Genomic DNA, 26740 nt, shown 5'->3' with positions numbered 1-26740 from the left:
ATTTTAACGTGCCAATGTGTTTTTTTTTCGTATAGTTGCTTTTTCATTAAGTCGAGATGAATTTACGTCGAAAACAAAACAATGAACGCCAACAGGGACGAATAGAAATCCCGAAAAGTGGATTTCACGACGATTGGAACAAATGTTTTTACTTATGTAATTACTGTTTATAAAATCGCTTTTAATATCCCCCATTATTAAATAGGACACTTGCTTGAATATCACGATCGAACTAACTACCTTTTCTGTCGAGGATGTCAGACATTTTTACATAAAAGTCAAGTACTCTGAATCCCTTTGTCCGTTTTTTTAATATATTGGGAAAATATTCTCATCTTGCTTTTTTTAAAGTTGATCTTCACGTGACACATTAGACTGGTAAATGGTCTAAAAATCCTCTTAAACATTTTGAAAATAGAATTTCAAGGATGGGCGACATTATTTACAAAAAAAAACCGCGTTTTTTAGTTGAACGATTAGGCGAGGTGGAAACTGGCTCCGGAGATCCAGTCCGGAGTTTGTGGCTTCCTGTCTCGAGCAGCTAGGGGAAGGCTAAGCTAGGCTATCTGAAAAACTCCAGGGTTCCGTCATCTGTTCCTCGTTTTTTCCCTCCTCCGGCGTTCATGTTGTTCTTCACTGCAGTGGAGCATTTCACTTACAAACACGCTCATATTCTCGACGAGGGTCGGCGGATTTAGGCGCTCGGCGTTGCGATTGCATTTCCTTTGAGGCGCAGTCTGGTTCCCTGTTAGCCGCGCAGCTAGCAGCAGCCGCGCAGCCAAAATGGCGGACAACGAGGATGAGAGCGGGACTGGGAGAACAATAACAGCAGCGGAACCTCCTAGCCCACCGGCGGAGACCCCGGCCCCGGACTCCGCGCGAGGCGAGGCCGCCGCAGCGCCGGAGCCCGTAGCCGAGCCGGCCGAGAGTACCCCGACCGAGACGCTCGGGGCGCGCGCGGAAAACTGCCCCGCGGTGTCCGGCGAGGAGGGCGAGCGCCCCGGGGAGCTGCCCCAGACGCTTTCCGCCGTCGCCCCCGTGGTGGCGGAGTCTCAGCTGGTGGACTTTTTACAGACGGAGCAGAGCATCCTGGTGGGCACCGAGTTCTCCGGCTTGGGGGGCGACATGAGCAACACCACCATCATCTACGTGCAGCCGGACGGGAGCCTGATGGAGGGCTCGGGGCTCACCGCGGAGGAGCAACAGGCTCTGCTGGAGCAGCTCAGCAAGCAGCAGGTGGTTCAGGTGTCGGACAGCGAGGCCGCCCAGCTGCTCCAGCAGACCCAGGTCGTCAAAAGCAGCCCCGTCCAGGCTGCTCTCAACCCCAGCCAGCTGCAGCAGGTCATCAGCCAGGTGAGCAGCAAGAACCAGCAGCAGGTCCAGACCGCGCAGCTGGTGAAACAGATAACCCAGGTCCAGACCCCTCCGCAGCCCGTCAAACAAATAGTCCAGATCCAGACGCCTCAGCCGACAGTCAAACAGCTCGTCCAAGTCCAGACCCCCCAGCAGGCGGCGAAGCAGATCGTCCAGGTCCAGACCCCTCAGCAGGCTGTAAAACAAGTAGTCCAGGTCCAGAGTGCCTCCCCCCACCTGAAAAGCGTTGGTCAGCAGGCCACTTTGCAGAGCGGCGGCACAACCGCCGGCACGGTCCACTTGACTCAATCCAAGGTACGTACGTGCATCGCCTAAACTCTCAAATGACATCAATAGACGCTAACGTCATCCCAATTGTAGCTGGCTGGCTATCTATTAGCTAGCTAGCTAGCTATTAGCTATCGATGTGGCTGGCTATCTTTTAGAATAATAGAGAGCTACAGAGAAAATACAAGTTTAAATAGGTGGCTTTTGAGATGGGATTTGAAGGTGGAAAGTGAATTCATGTTACGAATGTTGGGAGGAAGTGAGTTCCAGAGTTTGGGGGCAGAGCAGCTGAAAGCTCTGTCCCCCATCGTGCTGAGACGGGCAGTGGGGGGCACACAGAGGTGGCTCGCTGTTAGCTAGATAGCCGCTTGGCTATCTATTAGATAACTAGCTTTCTATTTACTTGAGTTAATTTCGGGTTGAGTGAACGCTGGCGCGCGTGGCTGCCGCTGCTCACGCACAGAAAAACTTATCCTGTGACTGTAAAGAGTATTGAATTGCGTTCCCTCAACCCGGAATAACTCAAAAAGATAGCTCGCTAACTAGATAGCTAATATGTTTCCTGACTCAAATAGCTAGGTAGCTAGATTGCGAATAGCTAGCTCTCTAGATAGCTAATGGATAGCTTGCTAGCTAATATGTTTCCTTGAAGACTGAAGGTTTTTGCGATGGCGATTTTTCTTTTCCTACCTTCAGGCGGAACCGGTCAGGATCCAGATTCAAGCCCCTCCCAAACAGGAAGTGAAGCTCCGCCCAGCGCCCCAGCAGCATGGCAGCGCTCCCGTCAATCAACCGCAGGTGACGCTGTCGACCAACGGCAACACTCAGATCATCCACATCCAGCCGGTGGTGGCCCAGCAGGGCCAGCAGTTGTTCCTGCAGCAGAACTTGGGCGACGCCCCCATCCAGCTCCTCCTCCAGAGCCCCGCCCCCGTGGTGGGATCTTTGCTCCCGTTGGTCCACAAGCTGCCGGCAGCCACCGCCAAGACGCCGGCCGCCGTCAAAGTGGCTAACGTGTCGCTGGCCAAGAGCCCCGCCAATGGCGCCGCCCCGTCCCCCGTTAAGACTCCGTTGAAGCAGACCGCCGCCCCGGTGGTCCAGGCTAGTCCCGCCGCCGCCGCCGTCGCGAGCCCGCCCGGCGCCGTCGCCGTCGCCGTCGCCCCCCACCCAACCAAGGACCGAGAAAAAGAGAAGGTCAGGAAGCAGAAGAAGAAAGAAAAGAAGGCGGTCAAGGTGCAGACCAGGTCGGGTCGGGTTTCCAGACCGCCCAAGTACAAAGCCAAAGACTACAAGTTCATCAAGACCGAGGACTTGGCCGAGAGCCACCAGTCGGACTCGGACGACTACTCGGACATGAGCATGGAGGACGAAGAGCGAAAGGACGGCGCCCGGAACGCCGACGCCTCGGTTGCCTACAGCCACAAGTCCAGGTCTCACCCTTGCCAGACCTGCGACAAGTCCTACATCGGGGCGGGAGGACTCAACCGCCACTACAAGCTCAACCCCACCCACGGAGAACCCGATCCGCAAAGCGCTGTCGCCGGCGACGACGCACGGCCGCCGACGGACGCCGCGGACATGACGGAGCAAACGCCGCCGGACGCCGCTAAGGAGGACGAAACGGACGCGCTTGACAAAGTACGCCGCTTGTTAAGCACTTGTTCCATTAGGTGTCAAAGTTGAGGCCCGGGGGCCAAATCTGGCCCGCTACATCGTTTTATTCGGCCCTCCAAAGCATGTTTAAGTGCCATGCTCATCTATCGAGCTAGCTAATAAATGAGCTAGCTAACTCTCCTATTCAGCTAGCTTGCTAATCCATTGCATCACAGCTGTCAAAGTTGAGGCCCGGGGGCCAAATCTGGCCCGCCACATCGTTTTATTCGGCCCTCCAAAGCATGTTTAAGTGCCATGCTCATCTATCGAGCTAGCTAATAAATGAGCTAGCTAACTCTCCTATTCAGCTAGTTTGCTAATCCATTGCATCACCGCTGTCAAAGTTGAGGCCCGGGGGCCAAATCTGGCCCGCTACATCGTTTTATTCGGCCCTCCAAAGCCAATCAAGCATGTTTAAGTGCCATGCTCATCTATCGAGCTAGCTAATAAATGAGCTAGCTAACTCTCCTATTCAGCTAGTTTGCTAATCCATTGCATCACAGCTGTCAAAGTTGAGGCCCGGGGGCCAAATCTGGCCCGCCACATCGTTTTATTCGGCCCTCCAAAGCCAATCAAGCATGTTTAAGTGCCATGCTCATCTATCGAGCTAGCTAATAAATGAGCTAGCTAACTCTCCTATTCAGCTAGCTTGCTAATCCATTGCATCACCTGCTGTCAAAGTTGAGGCCCGGGGGCCAAATCTGGCCCGCCACATCATTTTATTTATTATTTTATCGATCGAGCTAGCCAGTTCTCTCTTTCTATTCAGCTAACGGGCTAATGCCTTACATCACAGGTGTCCAAATCAAGGCCCGGGGGATAAATGTGGCCCGCCACATCATTCTATTCGGCCCGCCAAAACTAACCAACTAGCGATTGAGCTAGCCTGCTCTCTTTCTATTCAGCTAGCTGGCTAATCCCTTACATCGCAGGTGTCCAAATCAAGGCCCGGGGGCCAAATCTGGCCCGCCAAAGCAAATCAAAGTTGTGAAATTCCATGATGCTCGCTAAAGTCCCAACCAAAATTTCAAATTGTCTCACAATAAGTTATTATTTTTGACTTTTAATTTGAAAATTTGAATGACAATGTCACCCACGGCAAAAAAATGACTGACACCCCTGCATTAGCTGTTCATATCACTTGAAGACGCTATGTCTAGCTATCTAGCTGGCTATGTGACTAGCTACCAGGCTAGCTATCTATTTGCTACTATTTGCTACCTATTAGCTATCTAGCTATCTATTAGCTAACTTGCTGGCCGGCTATATATGTGGCTAGCTACCTAGGTAGCTAGCTATTTGCAATGTATTTGCTATATTAGCTATCTTGCTAGTTGTCTGGCTGGCAATTTATGAGCTATCCAGCTGGCTATCTATTTTATGAATCGCTATATATCTATCTAGCTAGCTAGCTAGCTCACTTTCCATCTATTTGAGTTACTTCCGGATTGAGTGAACGCTGGCGTGTGTGGCTGCCGCTGCTCACGCATAGAAAAATGTATCCTGTGACTGTAAAGTGACAGAGTTTTGAAAGGCACTGATAAATTACATTTATTATTTTTATTATTAACGTTAGCATTTCATCCGAGTCGGCGCCACTGTTAGCTTGATGTGCTAATCAAAGTGATGGTTGTGCTAATCCGTTCACCATTTTGATATGCTAATCGTCTGCTCGTTCGCTTACCTCCAATTAGCCGCCGGCCTCGCCGTCAGCGGAGTCGGGCTCGGCGCCACCCGCCGGAGGATTCCGCGGCGTCCACCACCGGGGTCCGGGCAGGCCCCGAGGTCGAGGCAGGGGTCGCGGACGGGGTCGAGGTCGCGGCAGGGGCCGGTCCCTGGGGGCGCAGGTCAAGGTAAGATGCACTCGGAACCGTTGGCGCCTTGAAATAAAAAAAACGCCGGGCGACTTACTGGGCGATGGGTGTCCAAGTACGTTCAGGTGTCGGGCGGCCTCGGCTTGATGGGACGGCGGGGACGTCCCGGGCGGCCCCCCAAGATGGGCGGCGCGGCGAGCGCCGAGATGCAGGCGGCGAGGAGGCGGGACCGACTGCAGGAGGTCAGCTAGCTCGTCGTGCACTTGGTTGAAAGGCGCTTACAAAATGAAATGTATTATTATTATTATTATTATTATTATTATTACGCGCCTTACCATGAACGCCCGCCTTGTCCGTCCGTCCACAGCTGGTGGACCAGTGCGAGGACGAAGAACTGATGGACGTGGTTCTTCCTCGTCTCACCAAAGTCTTGAGCGTGTGGGAGTTGCTGCTGGCCAAGGTTTGCGCAAACGCCATTTTGGCTCTTCGGCCCGCAGCCGCAGCTTGACTGACCAAAATGGCGTCCGGGTGCGTTGCAGGTGGAGCGCGGCGGTCCCGCCCGAACTCATTTTCCCGACATCTACCGCGAGTTCGAATCCTTGCAGGCGCAAGTGAGGCAGGCGGCGCAGGATTACATCGTAGCGCCACAAGGGGGCGCCGCGCCGCTGGAGATCCGCAACATCGAGGTGAGAAGGGGGCGGAGCCGAAAAGCTTGAAAGAGCCGTTTTGTTAGGTAGCTCATAGACAGCAAATACATAGCTAGCTAGATAAGCAGCTAATTAGTCAGATAGCTAGCTAGCCAGCTAATTAGTCAGATAGCTAATAGACAGCAAATAGGTAGCTAGCCAGCTAATTACTCAGATAGCTAATAGACAGCAAATAGCTAGCTAGCCAGCTAATTAGTCAGATAGCTAATAGACAGCAAATAGGTAGCTAGCTAGCCAGCTAGTTAGTTAGATAGCTAATAGACAGCAAATAGATAGCTAGCTAGATAACCAGCTAATTAGTCAGATAACTAATAGACAGCAAATAGATAGCTAGCTAGATAGCCAGGTAGTTAGTTACATAGCTAATAGATAGATAGCTAACCAGCTAGTTAGATAGCTAATAGCCTGCAAATGGATACCTAGCTAGATAGCCAGCTAGTTAGTTAGATAGCTAATAGACAGCAAATAGCTAGCTAGATAGACAGCTCGTTAGTTAGATAGCAAATAGATAGATAGCCATCTAGTTAGATAGCTAAAGACAGCAAATAGATAGCTAGTTAATTAGATAGCAAATAGCTAGATAGCCAGCTAATTAGTTAGATAGCTAATAGATAGCTTGAAAGCGGCCATTTTGTTGACCCCGCCCACAGGTGGCCCGGTCGCTGGGCATCCTGGACGAGGTCAACCGGATGAAAGTGGTCCCCGGCGCGTCTCCGGCGTCCAGCGTCGGCAACAAAAGTAGCCGCTACATGGAGGTTAGCGCCCATCGCGCCCCCGACTTGCTCCCGCTCTTTCCACTAAGCGCCATCTTGGTTTTTTTTTTTCGCCGCCCAGAACTCCAAAATGCTGCCGCCGTCCAAACGCTTCAAGATGGAGAACAGCGTTCCTCCGCAGCACAACGGCATCGAGAGAGCCAGCGCGTCCATCGGCGAGGGCGGCGGACCTTTGCCATCTTCCAATCTCGACGCGGGAGCTCCGGCCGCAAGAGTTGTCAGCTCCGCCTCCCCCGCCGTGACCTCCGTGACGTCCACGCCCTGCGCCGCTTCCTCCGTGGCGATGCCGCCGCCCATTCCTAGTGAAACCAAACCGTGAGTCAAGCTCTTCCACGCCACACGTCTGAATGCCCCGCCCCCTCATGCCCCGCCCCCCAATTGAAAGTCACACGGCGCAATTTCAACAGTTGCCAGTTGTGTTGAATAAAAGTTTAGACGCTGCGGATGTCACACCTAGCATGTAGCAAAAGCGCACTTTGGTCATGCTAATCGCAACGATGGCGGCTAACGAAGCAAACGTGTCGTGCCATTCCAGAATTTTGATTCAGGAATTGAAAATATGACGTAAAGCGCCATTCCCAAATTTGTTCGGGTTTTGGTTTTTCATGCATGGGTGCTGATAAAGCGCTGGTCAGACCTCTGGCAATGTTTTTCCTCTTCCACGAGGGGGCAGCATTTCCTTTTTTTCCATGTTAGCGCTTTGCTCCAGCTTCAGCTGTTGTTCAAGCGCTATATCAATCAATCAATGCATGGATTGTACAGGTAACATCCGACTTACGACCAGCTCGACTTACGACCACCCCTGTACTTACGGCCAGGACCTGCAGGCCACAGTCCCTATTCAACATTTCGACTTACGACCATTTGGTCGGAACGGAACTCGGTCGTAAGTCAGATGTTACGTGTATTTTGTACAGCCGCCCCCATTTCAAGCTCAGATAACTCCAGTCCCATATCACTTAGGAATTAACTCTTTTCTTCTGGTGAAAGAAGAGAGTCTAAGGTTTATAACACTGAAATGAATGTTGACATAGTCTGAAAACTCAATCAATATTCTATGGGTCCTGAAATTGGAGTGACAATGACAAAAACCCTGGCACTGAAGTGGACACCTATTTGCACAGTCTGGCAGTCAATATGTTGACGATTTCAGTTTTTCAGTGTCAAAAAACCCATCGAGCCGATTTCCGTCCCACGCCAAATTATTTCGAGTGCCTTGGAACGAGTGACTCATGAGTGCGATTCATGCCCATCGCCACTAGATGGCGGGAGTAGAAATCACAACCTCAGATTGATAATAATATCAATAATAGTAATCCATTTCATTTCTAAGCGCCTTTCAAAACTCTCAAGGTCACTTTACAGTCACAGGCCAAGTATTTTCTGTGGGTGAGCAGTGGCAGCCACATGCGCCAGCGTTCACTCAACCTGGAAGCTAGCTAGATAATAGCTAATTAATAGCGAGCTATCTAGATAGCTAGCTGGACAGATAGCGAATAGCTAGCTAGCTAGATAACCAGCAAATTAGTCAGCTATCTAATAGACAGCAAATGAGTAGCTAGCTAGCCAGTTAGTTAGTAATAGATAGCAAATAGATAGCTAGATAGCCAACTACTTAGTCAGATAGCTAATAGATAGCTAGCTAGATAGCAGCTAAATAGTTAGATAGCTAATAGATAGCTAGATAGGCAGTTGTTAGATAGCTAGTACAGAGCAAATAGATAGCTAGCTATATAGCCAGTTAGCTAGCTAATAAACAGCAAATAGATAGCTAATAGACAGCAAATAGATAGCTAGATAGCAAGCTAGTCAGATAGCTAATAGACAGCAAATAGTTTGCTAGCTATAGCCAGCTAGTTAGATAGCTAATAGACACTAAATAGCTATTTAGCTAGCCATCTAGTTAGTTATAGCTAATAGATAGCAAATAGCTAGCTAGATAGCCAGCTAGTTAGTTAATACACAGCAAATAGCTAGCTAGATAGCCAGCTGTGTTAGTTAGATAGCTAATAGAGTGCAAATAGATAGCTATATAGCTAGCTAATTAGTCAGATAGCTAATAGACAGCAAATAGATAGCTATCTAGATAGCCAGCTAATTAGTTAGATAGCTGATAGACAGCAGCTAGATAGCCAGCTAATTAGTCAGATAGCTGACAGCTAGCTAGCGAGTTAATTAGATAGCTATCAGACAGCAAATAGCTAGCTAGCCAGCTAGTTAGATAGCTAATAGACAGCAAATATAGTTATCTAGATAGCCAGCTAATTAGTTAGATAGCTAATATACAGCAAATAGCTAGCTAGCTAGATAGCCAGCCAGTTAGACAGCTAATAGACAGCAAATAGCTAGCGAGTTAGATAGCTAATAGACAGCAAATAGCTAGCTAGCGAGACAGGCAGCCAGATAGCTGTAGCCACTTTTGATGAGCAACATGAAATGCTGCAATTTTGAATCATCGAGAGCGCGCGGACAGAATGAATTTGTCTTGCGAGTCAAGGTACCTCTTTGTTCATCGCAGCTCCGCCACCCCCGCCGAGGATCCTTCGGCCGCCGCCCCCATGGAGGTGACCCCGGCCGAGCCTCCGACGGAGGATCCGAGCCCGACCCCCGGCCAGCAGGCCCAGGAAGCCGACAAGCTTCCGGAAACGTGCGTGGTCCAGGAGGGCCAGGAGATCTACATCGAGACGGACGGCCTGGGCGACTCCGACGGCATCGTCATCGTCAACGGGCCGGACGGGACCACCATGCACATCCAGACCCCGGACGGCGTCCCCCTGGAGGCGGTGCAGGCCCTGCTGGGCATCGAGGCGGCCGACCCGGGCAAAGCCAGCTGAGCGACCCCGGGGCGCGGACAGATCTCGGACGCGGAGGTCGCCGGCCAATGGCATCGCGCGCTTCATTTTCAAGGCGAGTCGAGTCTGCGATTGGCTGTTGGACTTGCTTACGGAAACATTCTGGAACGAAGCGGTCCGGGGAGACGCTCGGTTCTAGAAGATTCCGCCACCAAAACCCACCGATGGAACTTCGGTGGGCGGAAGCTTCCGGAATGGCGCCGACCTGTCAGGGGGAAGGAACCTTGAGGAAAAGCCAAGGGCAAAAAGTGGACAGTCTGGAAGGTTCCTATTTATTTGTCCTCCGTTCCTCCCTCCAAATGTTAAAGTTTGATTTTTTTAAGAGCCGCTTGTAAATGTTCCTTTTCATATTTGCCTTGTGAATATGTCGATAAAGGTGAGAAAACAAAGCGGCGCCATTTCCTGTTTTTCACAATAAAAGCGGGCGGAGACGGTGTCAACCGGGAAGGTGTCGGTGGCCCGTCTCCAGCAGGAGCGCCTCCAGGTCCAGGCGGGCGCGCGGCGGCACCAGCGGCTGGTGGAGCCAGCACGAAAGGTACACCAGGCCGAGGTCCCGCTGGGCGCCGTGCGCCGCTTCGCGCAGCAGGACGCGTTTCAGCCGCAGCTCCGACGTGAACGACCGCAGGAGGAGATCGCACGAACGCACTGCACAACCAACAGCGTCATATACAAATCCGCATTGATTGATTTATAATTTTTTTTTGGAACCGCTTGCGGAAAAGCGGCGGCAGCGAAAGCTCACCAAAGTCTCGAGCAGTCCACCCGTGGAAAAGCGGCACTTTCCTGCCTTGGGGCCCGAACTGAAATTCCTCCAGGTCCACCAGGCCTCGCTGCGACGCCATCAGCCGCTCCATCTTGGCCACGATGGCCGCCTGGCGAAAGGGGTTCCCCGTTAGACCGCGGCGGCGCCTAAAAACGCTTGCGATGTTTCCATCACCATTTTGTTGACGACGCCCTCCAGTTTTTCACATTCCTCCCGAAGCGCCAGATTCCCCGGCACGAGATCTCCCGAACATCCTTCCGCCTCGCCGCTGCACAACGGTTGCACACAAATATTATTATTAATATATTTCATTTCTAAGCGTCTTTCAAAACTCTCAAGGTCACTTTACAGTCACGGGATCAGTTTTTCTGTGGGTGAGCAGCGGCAGCCATACAAGCCAGCATTCACTCAACCCGGAAGTAACTCAAATAGATAGAAAGCTAGCTAGCTAATAGATAGCGAATCGATATTAGCACGCAAACAAAGTCATTCATATGGAAAAAGTAGTACTTTGCCGCCATCTGATCAAGTTTTAGTGCCAAGGAATAATGTCACTGTGCTTTTAGACAAATCAAGTGTTTCCTTCTGCTTTGGCTCTTTGGAACTGTGTTAATATGAGTTGAGAAGCTTCATGCAGACAAAAGTACGTTTGTGTCCCTCAGATTTTTTTTTCAAAGCTCCTTTTGATGTAGTTATGATAATTTAGCTATCTATCGAGGTAGCTCAGTGTATTAGCTAACTATCTAGCTAGCTAGCTATTAGCTATATAGCTATCTAAGTGGCTAGCTTTCTATCTGTTGGCTATGATACTGGCGTGAAGCTGGTGTGTGGCCAAAGCGTACACTTTCGTGATGGGAATTCCGGCTCTTTTCAGAGAGCTGGTTCTTTTAGCTCGGCTCACTAAAGAGATCTGGCTCTTTTAGCTCCCAAATGACTCCTCAGTTTGTTTGTTGTTTGTTTTTGTTGCTTACATTAATTAACTAGCAAAAAGCATGTAAAATTAAGTGAAAAACAAATTACTCATGTTAAAAAAAAAATCACTGTATCAAATATTTTATTTATATGGCTCGATTGATATGTGCACAGAGAGTATCCACAAACTTTCACTTTTGATCAGCTGTCACTAATTTGCTTTTCATATTAATAATGCTATCATCCCAACTAGTAAAAAATCTCATCATTGAATAATAATAACAACGACATAATGCGATAACATTTGTCCACCTGTCTACCCCCCTCCCCTTCCTCCTTCTCCTCACTGGTGCGTATGGCTGTCATTCTCCCCTCCCTCCTCTACCACGGATATCGACCAATCACGTGCGGCTTTAACCCAACACCGGGGGCGGGGAATAGAGGACAAAAAATGTCGGCTCCCATTTGCGGCTCTTTGTTAGGAACCGGCTCTCTTTGTTCACTTCAGAGATTCGGCTCTAAGAACCGGCTCGTTTGCGAACGACACATAACTAGTACATCTGATGTTTCTCAGTGTGCTCAGGGAGCTTGTGTGTCTGCTCAGACACATGAAAAATTAGAGGGAACATTGGCTAGCGTCCGTCGCATGTTTTTTTTTCAAAGCTTTTGATGTAGTTATTATAATGTATCTTTCTATCTAGCTAGCTAGATTGATATATATTGATATACATACATATATATTGATATTAAGTTCATCCTGTCTACTTGATATCTAACTTCAAGGTCATTGAACACCTAAAATACACTGTCTGTAAGAAAAGAATCCGTTTTAAGTTAGATATTTATATATATTTATACATACAGGTAACATCCGAGTTACAACCGGGTTCCGTTCCGACGAAACGGTCCCAAGTCAATTGGTCATAAGTCGAAATCCATTCAAAATGGCCGACGTGACACTTACACGATTTTGATTTATTATTATTATGTAATGATGATTATTTTATGTTACTTCCGGGTTGAGTGAACACTGTCGCGTGCGGCTGCCGCTGCTCACCCACACAAAAATGTATCCTGTGACTGTACAGTGAGTTTTGAAAGGCGCTTAGAAATGAAATTTATTCCCACTGTTAATATAAATATGAGTTGAGAAACTTCATCCAGACAAAATTACGCGATATGAATTTTTACGTACGCGATATAAAATGTAAGAGTAGTCACCATTTTGTAAGGGCTGACGCCATTATTGGTCCGATTACCAATCGCCTCGGCTTGACGTGTATTTCCGTCAGTGGTCGCTCACCTGCTTCTTCTGGCGTTGACGATGTTGGACGCGTAGGTGAAGCCTTCATCGTTGAGCTTCTCCCAACGTAGCATCAAGTTGTGCCAATCGGCTGCGTTGTCCTTCAGTTTGCGGCCACTTCCGGTGACGGACGAGCATTTTCTGTTCACGTTCGTGACGTCACCTGGTCAGGTAAAGTCACATTCAACACTGCTTCGACTTATTCGTCGGCCAAACGAGGGAATTGGATTTTTAACAAATTACAGTTCGCTTTGCATTGACAATAGGGTGGTTGGGGGAAGTAAATGGAGTAAAATCAAGACTTCGATTCAAATATTTGGGAGATTAATCAAACAAAACAAACAGTTCGACAGACGTAACAAAACATGACAGCGGCTGGTTAACTTTACCTTCCATGTGTTTCCAATCGTCCGTACACTGACTTCCGGTATTTACATCCGTTGTTGGTGCGTGCGAGTGTCCAATCAGCCGTTGCCGCCCCCTGCTGGCGCGAAGTGTCACTGCACCTTTGGTGGTTCCATTAACATGATGGCGTTTCAGTTTCGTTCGTCCACAAAACATATTTCACACGACATACAGTGAATTAATGAATTAGTTTGATGTATTACTATTTCAAGACGATGATTATGGGACAACTGACAACAAGGAATACCAATAGCGATTCCCAGTTATTTTTTTTAAACACACGTGAGAGGCTCATGAAAACAACAGTGATATTTCAGCTCACGAACTTAATTGGTTCCCAGAAAGTGTGTGGAAGGCAAAAAGTTCGTCTGCCGAACATTTATTTCCAATAAGAAACAATTAAAAATGAAAATAATCCGTTCCCAGGTCCCCATCAAACACAAATTTCAACGAAACAAGCCTTAAAACTACACAAAATAGACATTATTTTATGTATAATAAATGTGCCGTTGTATTGTAAATAAAGAAACTGTACTGTATAATCAAGTCGTTTTATTGACCTTTGTGATGGTCGTTGATGTAATTGCTTCTTGATGATATCCGAGTGAAGTTGCCGTGATTTCTCGGTGATAATACCCTCACTCACACTGTCACCCGATGGCTGCTTTTCGTTAATCCAAATCAACAGAGGTTTTTCAACCTCTTCTATTGCCTCAGTCCATTGCTTAGACAACATAGAAACACCCTTAGCCACACGTAGCAATGGTCGATTTAGCATACTGGTACGCTAAGTCACACAAACGCACACCTGTTTTTTGATGATCTCCTTCTTCTGCTCGACCGTCGTTTTCTTTAATGTCGTCTTCGGCTTCACACTAGCCTGTTGTGGGGTCTTTTTTGCTCCTATAATAGCAAAAGTACTCCACTCGATAACAAACCACGTCTGCACTCAAAGAAAGGGATGATGAAAACTAGTCCGCCAGCCACAGTGACGCGGTGAGGTTTGGTTCGCCCACCAGAAACTAGTTTGTCTGCCAAGATTATTTTCTCGCGAATGTAATGTTCGTAAAGCGAAAAGTACGTGAGCTAAAGCGTTCGTACGCTGAGGTATCACTAATTTATATAGCGCTTTTTCAACGGCTGCAGCTATAACATAGCAAAATAATAAAGGCAACCAAAACATACATAAAAATATTGGTTTATATCTCGTGCTTTAACAAGTCGAAAATCAGGTTCCAAATTGTGTAAACAATCAGTTCAACACCATGTTTGAGAGGTTTCACGTTTTATTGAAAGCATAGCAAAACACTTCTTGGGAAAAATGTCATCGCTTCATTTTTTTCCCTTAATGTTTGTGTCAAATTTGACCCATTTTTTTGTTGGTCTTTAAGAGGTCAAGAATGTAAATCCTGCATTGATATCAAAATATAGATTCCATTTTTTCTGTGACAATAGTATTATTTTTGTGATTGTATGACAAAAAAACAAAAACAATGCAACTGCAAAACAAATCACTTATATGGCTCCCTATAATCTAGCTGGCTAGCTAGCTCACTATTTGCTGGCTAGATATCAAGCTAGCTAGCTCTATATTTGCTATCTAGCTTTTCGCTATTGAGCTAGCTAGCTATTTGCTATCGAGCTAGCTAGATCTCTATTTGCTATCTAGCTGGCTAGGTATCTAGCTATTGATCTAGCTAGCTCTCTATTTGCTATCGAGCCAGCTCTTTGCCATCTACCTGGCTATCTATCTAGCTAGCTCTCTATTTGCTATCTATTGAGCTAGCTAGCTCTCTATTTGCCATGTACCTGGCTATCGAGCTAGCTAGCTCTCCATTTGCTATGTAGCAGGCTAGCTTTCTATGTTTAAGTTACTTCCAGGTTGAGTGAACGCTGGCGCATGTGGCTGCTGCTGCTCACCCACAAAAAAAAGGTATCGCGACTGTAAAGTGTCCTTGAGTGTTTTGAAAGGCGCTTAGAAATTAAAAAGATTATTATGAGTCGGCTCGTCGTTCACTGCCAAGAGCTGGCTATAAGAGCCGGTTCGTTTAGGAACGGCGCATCTCTATGGCTGAGGTCTACGTATTAGCTATACATTGGATAGCTCAATAGCTTTCTATCTATTTGATTTACTTCCGGTTTGAGTGAACGCTGGTGCGTGTGGCTGCCACTGCTCACCCACAGAAAAAAATGTATCCTGTGACTGTAAAGTGTCAGTGAGTTTCGAAAGGCGCTTAGAAATGAAATGAATTATCACTTCACATTCACTCAAGTCAACGTTGTTTGGTTTTTATTCAAGGAAATATTTGATACATGGCATCAACTTTTCATTTTAGTCTTCTAAAATGTCAAACAAGAATATTTACATAAGGTTTTATGGTACGTATAAAAAAAAAGTTCAGTTGACAATGGCGAGCGTCACTCCGAATCTTCGTCGTTTGCATCTTTGTCTTTCTTCTTCTTCTTCTTTTTGCCACTTTCAAGCTGCCAGCGTGGAGAAAAATTAATAAGTCATTTTTTTTTGTCAACTTCAAATTTGAAAAGTAGTCATTCGGGAATTTGTTGTGCACTTTCTATACATTATGGAGAGGGGGTGAAACATTATAACACTTATAAATGAAATGTATTATTATTATTATTATTTTGGGTGGAATAATGTTTTTGGACAAAAAAAGTGGCAGTGCCATCTCCTGTCACGGAGTGCATGAAGCGTTTGGCAGCACCTCAATGGTGATTGCACCGCTCACTGCAAAAATCAAGATAAGGGCACGGAAAATCCTACCAAACCCTTTGCATCCTGCCCACCACCTTTTCCAGCAACTCCCCTCAGGCAGGCGCAAACGATCCACTTAAAGGAGAACCGACGTCTTCGGACAAGTTGTGTCCATAATTTGTAAAATGGCTTCAAATGACTTCTACTGAGCGTATTTTACCAAGATTACAGCGCATATTTAAGCTATATTTTACGGTTTAAGACTCGTGCTGAATATTCTCGAAGTCTTGTTTTTTGAGTTTTTGGTGACGTCACTGAAGGAACGCCGCTAACAAAAAAAAAAAAGACACATTGTAGCAGTCCTTCAGTCAATGCTTGTTTGGTCTGAAAACCTGGTGTTGCGCCAGAAGAGGGCGTCCAAGCTCCATGTAAGGAATTTATCAGCCTGTGGCAACGGGTTGATTCATTCATCACAGGAGCTCGGTCGCCATTTTGTGCCTCTTTTTTTAGGTGAGAGATTGTCCCCCAATGTTGCCTCAAAATGGCACATATAATTCTTTAATGGATTGCAAACATGTATGCTTTGCTCTTCAGAACTATTTCAATCATATTCATAACAAAAAAGCATATTCTCCGAATCTGAAGCCTTTGTTTTGATTCTCCAGCAATGAAAATGCCCAATTCACAGCTCATTTTTTTTTGCAGATTTTGGACACTTTAAGTCATTTTTATTGCTGTTTTGCGTTTGACTAAAAATATCAGCCTGCGTGTTTTGGCTATTTTAGATGCTATACAACGTTTTTCTGGTGTCTGTTAAAAAACAAAAAAGTGACGCCGGTTGTCCTTTAAACTATCGACTAGTTATCTAGCTCACTATTTGACATCTAGCCAGCTAGCTAGCTATTCGCTAACTAAGAGCTAGCTAGCTTTTAATCGATATAAGTTACTTCCGGGCGCGTGTGGCTGCCGCTGCTCACCCACAGAAAAACTGATCCTGTGACTGTAAAGTGACCTTGAGAGTTTTGAAAGGTGCTTATAAATGAAATCTAGTATTGTTGTTATTATTAGCTAGCTATCTTTCTATCTATATGAGTTACTTCCGGTTTGAGTGAACGCTGGTGCGTGTGGCTGCCGCTGCTCACCCACAGAAAAACTTGACTGTAATGTGATCTTGACAGTTTTGAATGGTGCTAAGGTATAAGTGAAATATATCATTGTTATGATTAACTATTTATTAGCTAGCTAGTTTTAGATCTATTTGAGTTACTTCCGCGTTGAGTGAACGCTGGCGCGTGTGGCTGCCGCCGCTCACCCACAGAAAAACCGATCCCGTGACTGTAAAGTCACCTTGAGTTTGTAAAGGCGCTTATCAATGAAATGTATTATTAGTATTAGCTATCTATTAGCCAGCTGGCTAGCTTTCTATCTATTTAAGTTACGTCCGTGTTGAGGGAACGTTGGCGCGTGTGGCTGCCGCCGCTCACCCACAGAAAAACTTCCCCTGTGACTGTAAAGTGACAGTTTTGAAAGGCGCTTGGAAAAAAAGTTGGTTAACAGTTTCAATTTGGACGCTAGCGTCATTTTTTTTGTCCGCCACTCACCTCGACGGCCTCCGCCGTGGCGTCTTCCGTTTCGGCATCGGCCATCTTGGCGCGCTTTTCCTTTTTCTTCTTTTTCTTGTCTTTGTGGGTGTCGTGGGCGGTCGGCGCCACTTCCGCTTCGCTGTCGGCCGTCTCCCTCTTCCTCTGCGCAAAGAACAAGAAAACGTGGCTGCGACGGAGGGAGGAAGGCGGTCGTGCGAGCTGCCCCACGTGGGCTTTACTTACCTTCGTTGGTGTCGCGCCGGCTGCTTCCGAGTCCTTGGCGGCCGCCGCGGTGGCTCTGCGAGAATATCATCTTGGCATTACAAACTACTTTTCCGCGGTCGGACCAAACCACACGGCGCCACGGCAGACTAGTTTCCCACACCCCCTTTCTTTTAAGTGCAGACGTGGTTTGTTATCGAGTGGACAACAAACATACATAAGTAAATGTTGCAGTGTGAAAGGGGATAGAAAAAGGTACGTCTGGTGTCGGATAAGATGTTGCAAACTTCTTGAAAGAAGTTTCTAGGTGATGTGAAGTAGAAGGTTGGTGTCAATGATTACAACATCTTTACCATCACGCTAAAGCGACCATTGCTACGTGTGGCTAAGGGTGTCGAAGCAACGGTCTCAGGCAATAGAAGAGGTTGAAAAACTTCTGTTGCTACGGATGAATGAAAAGCAGCCGGCAGGGGACAGTGTGAGTGAGGGTATTATCGCAGAGAAAGCACGTCAACTTCACTTGGATATTAAGAGGCAACAACCGTGACAAAGGTCAATAAAACCACTTTATTATAAAGTACAGGTTATTTCTTTTCGTTATAATACAATAGCATATTTATTATACACAAAATAAGGTCTATTTTGTGTAGTTTTAAGGCTTATTTAGTCGAAAATTATGTTTTACGGGACCTGGGAACGGATTGTTCTCATTTTAATGGTTTCTATTGGGAAATTAATGTTTGGAAGACACATTTCGCCTTCCACCCTTTCTGGGAACCGATCGTAAACCGAGGTATCACTGTATTGCATTATATTTTGGACAGCCGCTCTCATTTCAAGCTCATATAACTTCAGACGCATATAACTCGGGAATTAACTTTTTTTTACGATGAAAGAACATAAAGTTTTTAATGACGTATTATATTTATGATGTACATGCATTACGGTATATTTTGTGTAGTTTTAAGGATTATTTTGTAAAAAAAAATACGTTTTACGGGCACCCGGGAACGGATTGTTCTCATTTGAATGGTTTCTTATGGGAAATAAATGTTCAGCAGACTAACTGCGCCTTCCACGCACTTCCTGGGAACCAATTAAGTTGGTAAGCTGAGGCATCACTGCATCTGGGCTCCATTAGTCATCCTGACGTTTGACATTTGGCTGATTTCGAGATGCATTTGTCCTCTTTGCGGCCATCGCCGAGCCGAATGACGGCAGAGCGAAGAGGCCGCTCGGAGAGTCTCTGTGGCAGAGTGACTCCCCGGAAGAGGACGGGCGTACCTCAGCCGGGGATAACTTCTCTGCGAGCGCACTCGCAACGCCGTAAAGGTGATTCGTTGCCCTCCCACCTGTAGTCCACGTAGTCGGTCTTCCAGCCTTCGGGCGTGCTTGCGTTGGGCTTTCCGTGCTTGTCCAGAAGGCCTTTTTGGATCATCATCTTCTTCTGACTGGCCTGGCGGTCCGGACGCCAAACGACGTCACGGTCAACAACAACAACAACAACAAAAACCTAAAACGGGAATCTCCACGCGCGGGTGTGCAGCGTTACCTTGGGGCCGAGCCCCCACTGGCGCGGGTAAGTGTCTCGCTCCATGATGACCCTCTTGATCTTGGCCACTATGCCGTGGTCACAGGTGGAGATGACCGCCGTTGTCATCAGTGCCACGGCTGACAAACAAACACCACGTCAACATTTTTAACTCATTCGCTGTTATTCACAAACGTATTCGGGAATTAGGGGAAAAAAAGACGCGCCTGGGTGCAGATAAAGCACCGGTCAGACCTCCTCCGCTAGGGGCAGCATTTGCCTTTTTAGCTAACTACCTGGCTATATATTCGCTATCCATTGGCTATCTATTTAGCTTTCTATCAATTTGAGTTATTCCGGGTTGCGTGAACGCTGGCGAGTGTGGCTGCCGCTGCTCACCCACAGAAAACTGATGCTGTGACTAAAGTGACCTTGAGTTTTGAAAGGAACTTAAAAATTAAATGTCTTATTATTATTTTTACATTATGTTGCTCACGTGAGCTATCTAGCTAGCGATCTTGCTATCTATTAGCTAGCCAACTGGCTATACAGCTAGCTATATATTTGCTATATATCAGCTGGCTAGCTAACTATCTATTAGTTATTAGACAGCTCGGTTTCTATCTGTTTGAGTTACTTCCTGGTTGGTTGAGCGAATGCCGGCGCGTGTGGCTGCCGCTGCTCACCCAGAAAAGCTGATCCTGTGACTGTAAAGTGACCATGGGAGTTTTGAAAGGTGCTTAGAAATTAAATGTATTATTATTTTTACATTATGTTGCTCACATGAGCTATCTAGCTAGCGATCTCACTAGCTATCTAATGGCCAGCTACCTGGCTATATAGCTAGCTAACTATATATTTGCTACCTATAAGATATCTATAAGCTGGCTAGCTAACTTTCTATCCACTTGAGTTATTCGGGGTTGAGTGAATGATGGCGCTGAGTGATGTGGCTGCCGCTGCTAACCCACAGAAAAACTGATCCTGTGACCTTGAGCTTAGAAATGAAATGTATTATGATTATTTTATTATTTTTTGTCCATGTTAGCGCTTCGTTCCAGCTTCAGCTGTGGCTAAAGTGCCAAATATGTATTGTATTTTGTACAGCCGCCCCCATTTCAAGCTCAGATAACTCCAGACCCATATCATTTAGGAATTAACCATTTTTCTGACAAAAAAAAAAAGCTTTGTAACGCGGAAATTAACATTCAATATTCAAAAATAATAATAATCAACATCCACCCCAGTAGTGCAACGGAGGGCCATCAGACAAGGGTGATAGATAGTAGGTCAGCACAGCCCGGTGGGGGCTCTTGTATCTAACACGTGTCATCATGTGACCCCCACTTCACCCCCCCCCCCCACGCGACGCACCTGTGCAAATGGCCTCCCCCTTGGTGGTGATGACCACAATGTCCTGGTTGACCTCGATACCGTCCTCGTAGCGAAGGACGCCGGGCAACATGATCTTGGCGCCGTAGCAGATGGCGTTGACCTGGGGGGAGGGGGGGGGTCAAATGCCAGCGGGCGACAAAAAAAAAAAAAAAAAAAAAAAAAAAAAAAAAAAAAAGGGGGGGGGGTCGGGGGTCACTCACGGCGCTGTCCTTCATCACCAACCGCTTGTGCGACACCAGAAGCTTCTCCAGTGGGAAGATGACCCGCCGCAGGTACTTCTCGTCTTTGTTGTGGTCAAACTGCCACTGGGCGTCCAGGATGTCGTGCATGGTCACCAGTTTGTCCTTAAACCGAAAGGGGGGGGGGGGGGGGTAAATGTCTGGAAACATCGATGTCTTGTAAATTTGGGAAATACTAACTCTTCTATAAAATGTTTGTCTAGCTATCGAGCTGGCTAGCTCTCTTTGAAGGGAAAAGCCATTTTAGCTAGCCCTGCTATTTATTTGAGTTACTTTTGGGTTGAGTGTACGCTAGCGCGAGTGGCTGCCGCTGCTCACCCACAGAAACTTATCATGTGGCTGTAAAGCGACCTTGAAAGTCTTGAAAGGCGCTTAGAAATTAAATGTATTATTGTTGTTATTATTAAGTTATGTTGCGCACTTGAGCTATCTAGCTGGCTACCTAGCTAGTTATATATTTGCTATCTATAAGCGAGCTGGCTAGCTATCAATTAGTCATCTGTTAGCTAGATAGCTTTCTATCCGAGTTATTCCGGGTTGAGTGAATGCTGGCGCATGTGGCTGCCGCTGCTCACCCACAGAAAAACTTTATCCCGTGACTGTAAAGTGACCGTGAGAGTTTTGAAAGACTCTTAGAAATTAAATGTTTTATTTTTTTTACATTATGTCGCTCACTTGAGCTATCTAGCTAGCTAGCGATCTAGCTCGCTACCGAGCTAGCAATCCAGCTGGCTACCTAGCTAGCTATCTGTTTGCCATCTATCAGCTAGCTATCAATTAGTTATCTATTAGCTCGGTAGCCAGCATGTATTATAAATGGTGAATGCCAGCTTTGGCGCCGCCCTGGTGGCAGTCGATGGTGATGTTGGCGGTTGAGACTTTACGTGTAAAATCTCACCCGCACGTTTGCTGTTCCAAAGTTTCATTAGCAGTGCGACACATACAGTCGAACTGAACTCAACACTTTGGTCAACCGAATCCCGCTTTTTTTTTGGGGGGGGGGGGGGGGGGGGATGCCCACCTTCTCTCCCATGACTCCGGAGCGGACCCTGCGGAGCTCCTGCATCTGACCCCCGACCCCCAGCACCAAGCCCAGGTGGACGCACAGCGTCCTGATGTACGTGCCCGCCTCGCAGCTCACCCAGAAGATCCCTTAAAAAAATAAAAATTAAAAAAAAAAAGATGGCGGCCATCAATGACCCACCCAGCCACCTCTGACGCCCCCCCACTTCCCAACTTACCGAGCCTTCTCTCGGCGTCGTACTCCACCAGTTTGCTCTCGTAAATGGTCCGCACCCGCAGCTGCCGCTTAACGGCGGCGATGAGGGGCGGCCGCTGGAACAGGGCGCCCGTCAGGGTCTCCAACGCCTGAAAACAACATTGTCTTTAGGTCAGACGCCCCCGCCCAATGACATGCAGCGATACCTCACCTCACGAACTTAATTGGTTCCCAGAAAACGCGTGCAAGGCAAAAAGTTCATCTGCCAAATATTAATTTCCCATAGGAAACCATTAAAATGAGAATAATCCATTCCCAGGTCGCCGTAACACATAATTTTCTCCTAAATAAGCCTTAAAACTACACAGAAACATATCTTATTTATGTATAATAAACGTGCTATTGCATTGTAATGAAAGTCATCCAGCCAGGTAGCCAGATAACTAGCAGATAGCTAATGGATAGCAAGCTAGATAGTCAGCCAGGTAGCCAGTTAACTAACAGATAGCTAATTGATAGCAAATACAGTAGATAGCAAGCTAGGTAGTTAGCCAATCGATAGTCAGATAGCTAGCTCGATAGTTATCCAGCCAGGTAGCCAGATAACTAACAGATAGCTAATGGGTAGCAAATACAGTAGATAGCAAGCTAGGTAGCTAGCCAGATAGATAGATCCACATTCACAAATCGTCTTCCTTCCCAGCCAACATCGCCCTTGCACTATTCGCGAATTGGCGCATTATGCTACAGCTGAGGTATCGCTGCATGTGAGGCAGCCCCGCGTGGTTTTTTTTGGGGGTGGGTAGGGGGGACTTACTCTGGCCAGCGTGTGCTCGCTTTCAATGGCGTTGTGCAGCCGCACGATCCCCACATACTCTTTCCCTGCAACATACGGCAAAGGGGAGTCATGTGGGGGGCCGCTTTTGTTTTTTTGCTTTGGAAAACGGCTCGGCGGGGTCCAACCCACAAGGATTGGACCTTCCGCTTCCCGCCGACAGGGTGTGGGGGCGCGGCTTACCTGCGCTCTGCTGGGATTTGACCAATCGCGTGGCTCGATCGATGCAGACGATGAGGCAGCCGGTGACTTTGGGGTCCAGCGTGCCGCTGTGGCCCGTCTTGTCCACGCGCAGGATGCGACGGATCCACGCCACCACCTCGTGGGACGACGGGTTGGCCGGTTTGTCCAGGTTGATGAACCCCGACCTGCGTCGCCATTCGGGTTTGAGATCGCAATACGTGGTGGTCGGCGAGGGGGCGGGGCTTACTTGATGTAATCCTGGATGTTCCTGTTGAGCGGGTTGCACCCGCTCGCGACCGGCGTGTAGTGGGCAGTGCGTACGTTCAGCTTGTCAAAGTTCTAAAACAAACAGATTGCATCACTTCCTGGAAGCGCTCGGGAGCGGGCGGCGTCGGCGCCAACGAGCGACGCGATCAGACCAAATGTCATCTTTGTAGCGTCCCGCCCACGTCCCTCATGACCGTGCCGCTCCGCCCGCGTTTTCGGCAGAACGCCGAATGGCGCGCGGAGCGGCGGCGGCCAGGCCCCGCCTCCAGAACGGAGGCGGGGCGGCGGGTCAGGGCGGGTCGCCACTCGGCGAATGGATAAACGGATTCATCGTGTCGCGCCGGCAGCGAGGGGGGAATTTTGATGGCGGACGGGGGGAGCGAGCGGCCCACCTTGAGGAGAAGGGGCCACTGGGACGTGTCCAACGTGGGGGCTTTGCTTTCGGGTTGGATGACGAAGTTGCCGCTCTGTTGGATTTCCTGCCGGGAGGACATTTTGGGTTTTGAGCACGGCCAAACACGACCTCGCAGACGACGACGCTGATCTCGTCACTCACCCCGACATCCTCTGCCATTCTTTTGTCCTTCTTCTTCTTCTTTCCCGAAGCTGCAGACACCAACAAGGCCATCAGAACATGTGGCGACTCCCTCTAGTGGCGTGTGACAGTATCACTGCCAAGCTAATATTCATTCTACACCTTCAACTAAGGAATTAGTAATAATAATAATAATAATACATTTGATTTATAAGCGCCTTTAAAAAACTCTCAAGGTCACTTTAGTAACAGGATAAGTTTTTTTTTCTGCGGGCGAGCAGCGGCAGCCACATGCGCCAGCGGTCACTCAACCCGGAATAACAAATAGATAGAAAGTTAGCTAGCTGGCTAATGGATAACTAATAGATAGCTAGCTAGATGGCTAATAGACAGGATATAGATAGCAAATGATCAGCTAAATAGCTAGTTAGTAAATTGAGATGAAGCAAGGTAGCCAGCTAGAATGCTAGCAAGATTAGCTAGCCAAACTAATAGCTAGCCAGCCTGAAAGCTAGCTAATAGATGGCAAATAGCCAGCCAGATAGCAAGCTCGATCGCTACTGGCTATCTGGTTGGCTACCTAGGTATCTATCTGGCTAACTAGCTAGCCATCGATCGATTTGAGTTATGCATGTATAAATGTACTGGGCGAGGCTTATAATCAGATGCGCTTTGTACTCCGGAAATTACGGTAATGTGAATGACGGGTGCTAACATTTCTTCAAAGACCAAATAAATTGCAGTGTAAATAAAAGTCCGAATCTTCGGTAGTGGAGCGACGAGACATGGTCCAACGTTCTGTAGCAAAGTGCAATATGATAATTCTAAGTATTCTGTATTGTTCCACGGCACCAAAATGGCCGACAACCAGTGTGACATCAACAAAATGGATTTTTATTGTGCAGGATTTTAAAACACACCAAAACAGATCCTTTTTTTGCCTTTTGCCAGGGGACCGATTTTCCTGCAGTGGATTTCATTTTTCTTTTTTCTCATCTTACGACGGAAAGTTTCTTGTTCAATTTCACATGGCTTTCTTGCAAAACACGACCGAAGATGAATCGATGAAAATATATATAATAAACACACGATTCGACTCATTCGATGCCTTTAATCTCCCTCACCTCTTATATTTCCATCATTTGACTAGCTTCATAATTGGGAGACTTTGTCGAATGGCCAAGCCACGTGGTCTATCGAGCAACACGTGCTAGTTAGCATACAGAGGCTAACGGCACGCGAAAGCAATCGAGCAAAAATCAATAACAAAATCAAATTGGGTTGCATTCCGACAGAAACCAGAAGGCGATTAACTACGATTTCAACAAAATGCTACGACAGAATTAGAATTTTTATGTTAAAAACGTTTCACGGTGTCCCCGGCCGTCACGGTGCACACGTGGCTATGCCACATCTGCGAGATACTTTAACAATTATTAAAAAAAGTGGGCCGATTCTATATTTCAACACAATGTAAACCAAATTCTCGTTGACCGTAACAAAAGAGAGAAACCATAGACGGTTAGTAGGAGCGTGCGCACATTCTTACCATCTACGTCCGCCATATTGGTGTGTCTGGCTAGTTCGGGCTGTAAAGGCTGCGCCTCTTCCTTTTCGCTTCTTTTTCTTCGTCGTAGTCGTGAACGCGGCTTTCCCGACCGTTCTGTCGCTGTGCTGCCACCTCTGGATACATTGCGCTACTACAGCAATAAAAACATGTCCGCCAAGTTACACATAGTCAACATTCGGTAGGGCACAAAAAACAAAAATACGATAGAAAGACAAATAAATACAATAAAAAAACGAAGCAGACGCACGCGTTTTCCTTGTTGCGTTTGAACGAGGCCTGATAGTATCAAAATGGGGAATGTGTCACACATTTCACGCATGCGCAGTTGATGGCAAAGGCAAGGTACGGAAAGCCCGTGCATCCAAACAACCCAAAAAACAAATTTCGTGGCCATTACACCACAGAAACATTGCAGGCGTCAACTAGCTTTTCAGAGAAGTCGTTTGTTAAAAGCTAAATGTAAAATACTACATAAGGTTCTTACATAAACAGCCAATAGATGGACGTTGTCTTTATTCGGTTACATTTGTATTTATTCAGAGAACCCGGGGATATATTATTCTTTTGTCAAATAAAGGATAAAGGAGCAGTGAAATTCGCATACCACAGCTTTTTCATTTGTCATTTTAATAATCATACGAAGAATGCTTATACCTTGTCACGGCAGATGGCGCTGTTGGCCCATTTTTTAAAAGCTCCAACAAAACAACAAAACAAAACAAAACAAAACAAAACAAAACAAAACAAAACAAAACAAAACGTTGGATTACCGTGATATCAAACCAAACAATTACATTTGGAACTTTGACTGTAATAATAATAATATACTCCATTTGATTTATAAGCGCCTTCCAAAATGTTTACAGTCACAGGATACGTTTTTCTGTGGGTGAGCAGCGGCAGCCACATGCGCCGCCACCAAATTGGATTGGCGTTGAGTGAACCTCAACCCGGCAGTTAATAGATAGAAAGCTAACTAGCCAGCTAGTAGATAGCTAATAGATAGCCAACAAATAGCTAGCCACCTAGATAGCGATATAGCATATAGCTAGCTAGTTAGATAGTTAGCTAATACGTACACTGAATGTCACTATTAAATACACAGATAGAAAGGTAGCTAGCCAGCTTGTAGATAGCTAATAGATAGCCAACAGATAGCTAGCTAAATAGCTAGCCACTTAGATAGCTATATAGCTAATAGATAGATAGTTAGAATACACTGAATGTCACTAAATAAATAAATACAGTAATAATAATAATCTTAATATATAATATCGTTTCGTTAATCAAAAGATCAGAAATTATCCCATCAAGTCTTGCCATATGTCACCATATTTTGAATTGTTAAAAGACAACCGACATAATATTTTTTTCCTATCCGACATCAGAAAAACGTTTTATCGCATCTAAAATACCCAAAACACGCAGGCTGATATTTTTAGTCAAATGAAAAACACCAATAAAAATGACTTAGTGTCTCAAAACTACTTCGAAATGACCTTGGGATGGTGAGTTTCAGAAGGTCCCGCCCCCTTGTTCGTGACGTCACACCAAGACGTCTTGCCTTGCTCTAAAATCAAAATAATGGCTTCATATTTGGAGAAGATGCTTTCTTGTTACTCATC

At 46.8% G+C, this 26740-nt stretch overlaps 4 protein-coding genes and 2 non-coding genes across 9 annotated transcripts in view; 1 reads left to right on the top strand and 5 right to left on the bottom strand.

Annotated features, from left to right (window-relative positions):
* The window catches only part of tecpr2 (tectonin beta-propeller repeat containing 2), a 42793-nt gene extending 37685 nt beyond the window's left edge, over positions 1-5108 (bottom strand). The window contains exon 1 of the mRNA XM_089004918.1: positions 4979-5108. The gene's annotated coding sequence lies outside the window, so the exon portion shown is untranslated. The remainder of the gene's footprint in view (positions 1-4978) is intronic.
* znf839 (zinc finger protein 839) lies at positions 313-9548 on the top strand. Of its 3 annotated transcripts, none has more exons than XM_089003900.1 (10): positions 313-1353; positions 1432-1668; positions 2338-3279; positions 4989-5147; positions 5225-5350; positions 5476-5568; positions 5648-5794; positions 6466-6570; positions 6650-6903; positions 9107-9548. In XM_089003900.1, exons 1-10 carry the CDS (start codon positions 784-786, stop codon positions 9420-9422), a joined length of 2949 nt encoding a protein of 982 aa, XP_088860026.1. In that variant the 5' UTR covers positions 313-783; the 3' UTR covers positions 9423-9548. The 3 variants fall into 3 exon arrangements, with proteins under 3 accessions (XP_088860026.1, XP_088860025.1, XP_088860024.1); XM_089003899.1 differs by having other exon boundaries at positions 1420-1668; XM_089003898.1 differs by having other exon boundaries at positions 313-1668.
* Positions 9549-9691: 143 nt separating this feature from the next.
* Positions 9692-12917, bottom strand: cinp (cyclin dependent kinase 2 interacting protein). Its single transcript, XM_089003901.1, has 5 exons — positions 12808-12917; positions 12419-12581; positions 10378-10471; positions 10183-10312; positions 9692-10085 (listed from the first exon to the last, which is right to left on the bottom strand). Exons 1-5 carry the CDS (start codon positions 12812-12814, stop codon positions 9877-9879), a joined length of 603 nt encoding a protein of 200 aa, XP_088860027.1. The 5' UTR covers positions 12815-12917; the 3' UTR covers positions 9692-9876.
* Positions 12918-15091: 2174 nt separating this feature from the next.
* Positions 15092-25254, bottom strand: dkc1 (dyskerin pseudouridine synthase 1). Of its 2 annotated transcripts, XM_089004694.1 has the most exons (15): positions 25095-25254; positions 23567-23616; positions 23403-23489; positions 22991-23082; positions 22744-22928; positions 22543-22607; positions 21748-21874; positions 21528-21658; positions 20468-20611; positions 20247-20367; positions 18894-19012; positions 18694-18797; positions 17363-17417; positions 17138-17281; positions 15092-15307 (listed from the first exon to the last, which is right to left on the bottom strand). In XM_089004694.1, the coding sequence occupies exons 1-15, from the start codon at positions 25108-25110 to the stop codon at positions 15242-15244; spliced, it is 1506 nt and encodes a 501-aa protein (XP_088860820.1). In that variant the 5' UTR covers positions 25111-25254; the 3' UTR covers positions 15092-15241. The 2 variants fall into 2 exon arrangements, with proteins under 2 accessions (XP_088860820.1, XP_088860819.1); XM_089004693.1 differs by lacking the exon at positions 25095-25254 and having other exon boundaries at positions 23567-23638.
* Positions 20133-20213, bottom strand: LOC148894077 (small nucleolar RNA SNORD83). The gene has a single exon (XR_016116117.1). It is a non-coding gene; the product is annotated as a small nucleolar RNA SNORD83 (small nucleolar RNA).
* LOC148894076 (small nucleolar RNA SNORD17) lies at positions 23153-23349 on the bottom strand. Its single transcript, XR_016116114.1, has one exon. It is a non-coding gene; the product is annotated as a small nucleolar RNA SNORD17 (small nucleolar RNA).
* Positions 25255-26740: the final 1486 nt, after the last annotated feature.

The sequence above is a fragment of the Hippocampus bargibanti genome, linkage group LG09 (assembly GCF_051943395.1).
Source record: "Hippocampus bargibanti isolate YZ-2025 linkage group LG09, ASM5194339v1, whole genome shotgun sequence".
Taxonomy (NCBI): Eukaryota; Metazoa; Chordata; class Actinopteri; order Syngnathiformes; family Syngnathidae; genus Hippocampus; species Hippocampus bargibanti.
This window is presented reverse-complemented; position numbering and strand designations above follow the sequence as displayed.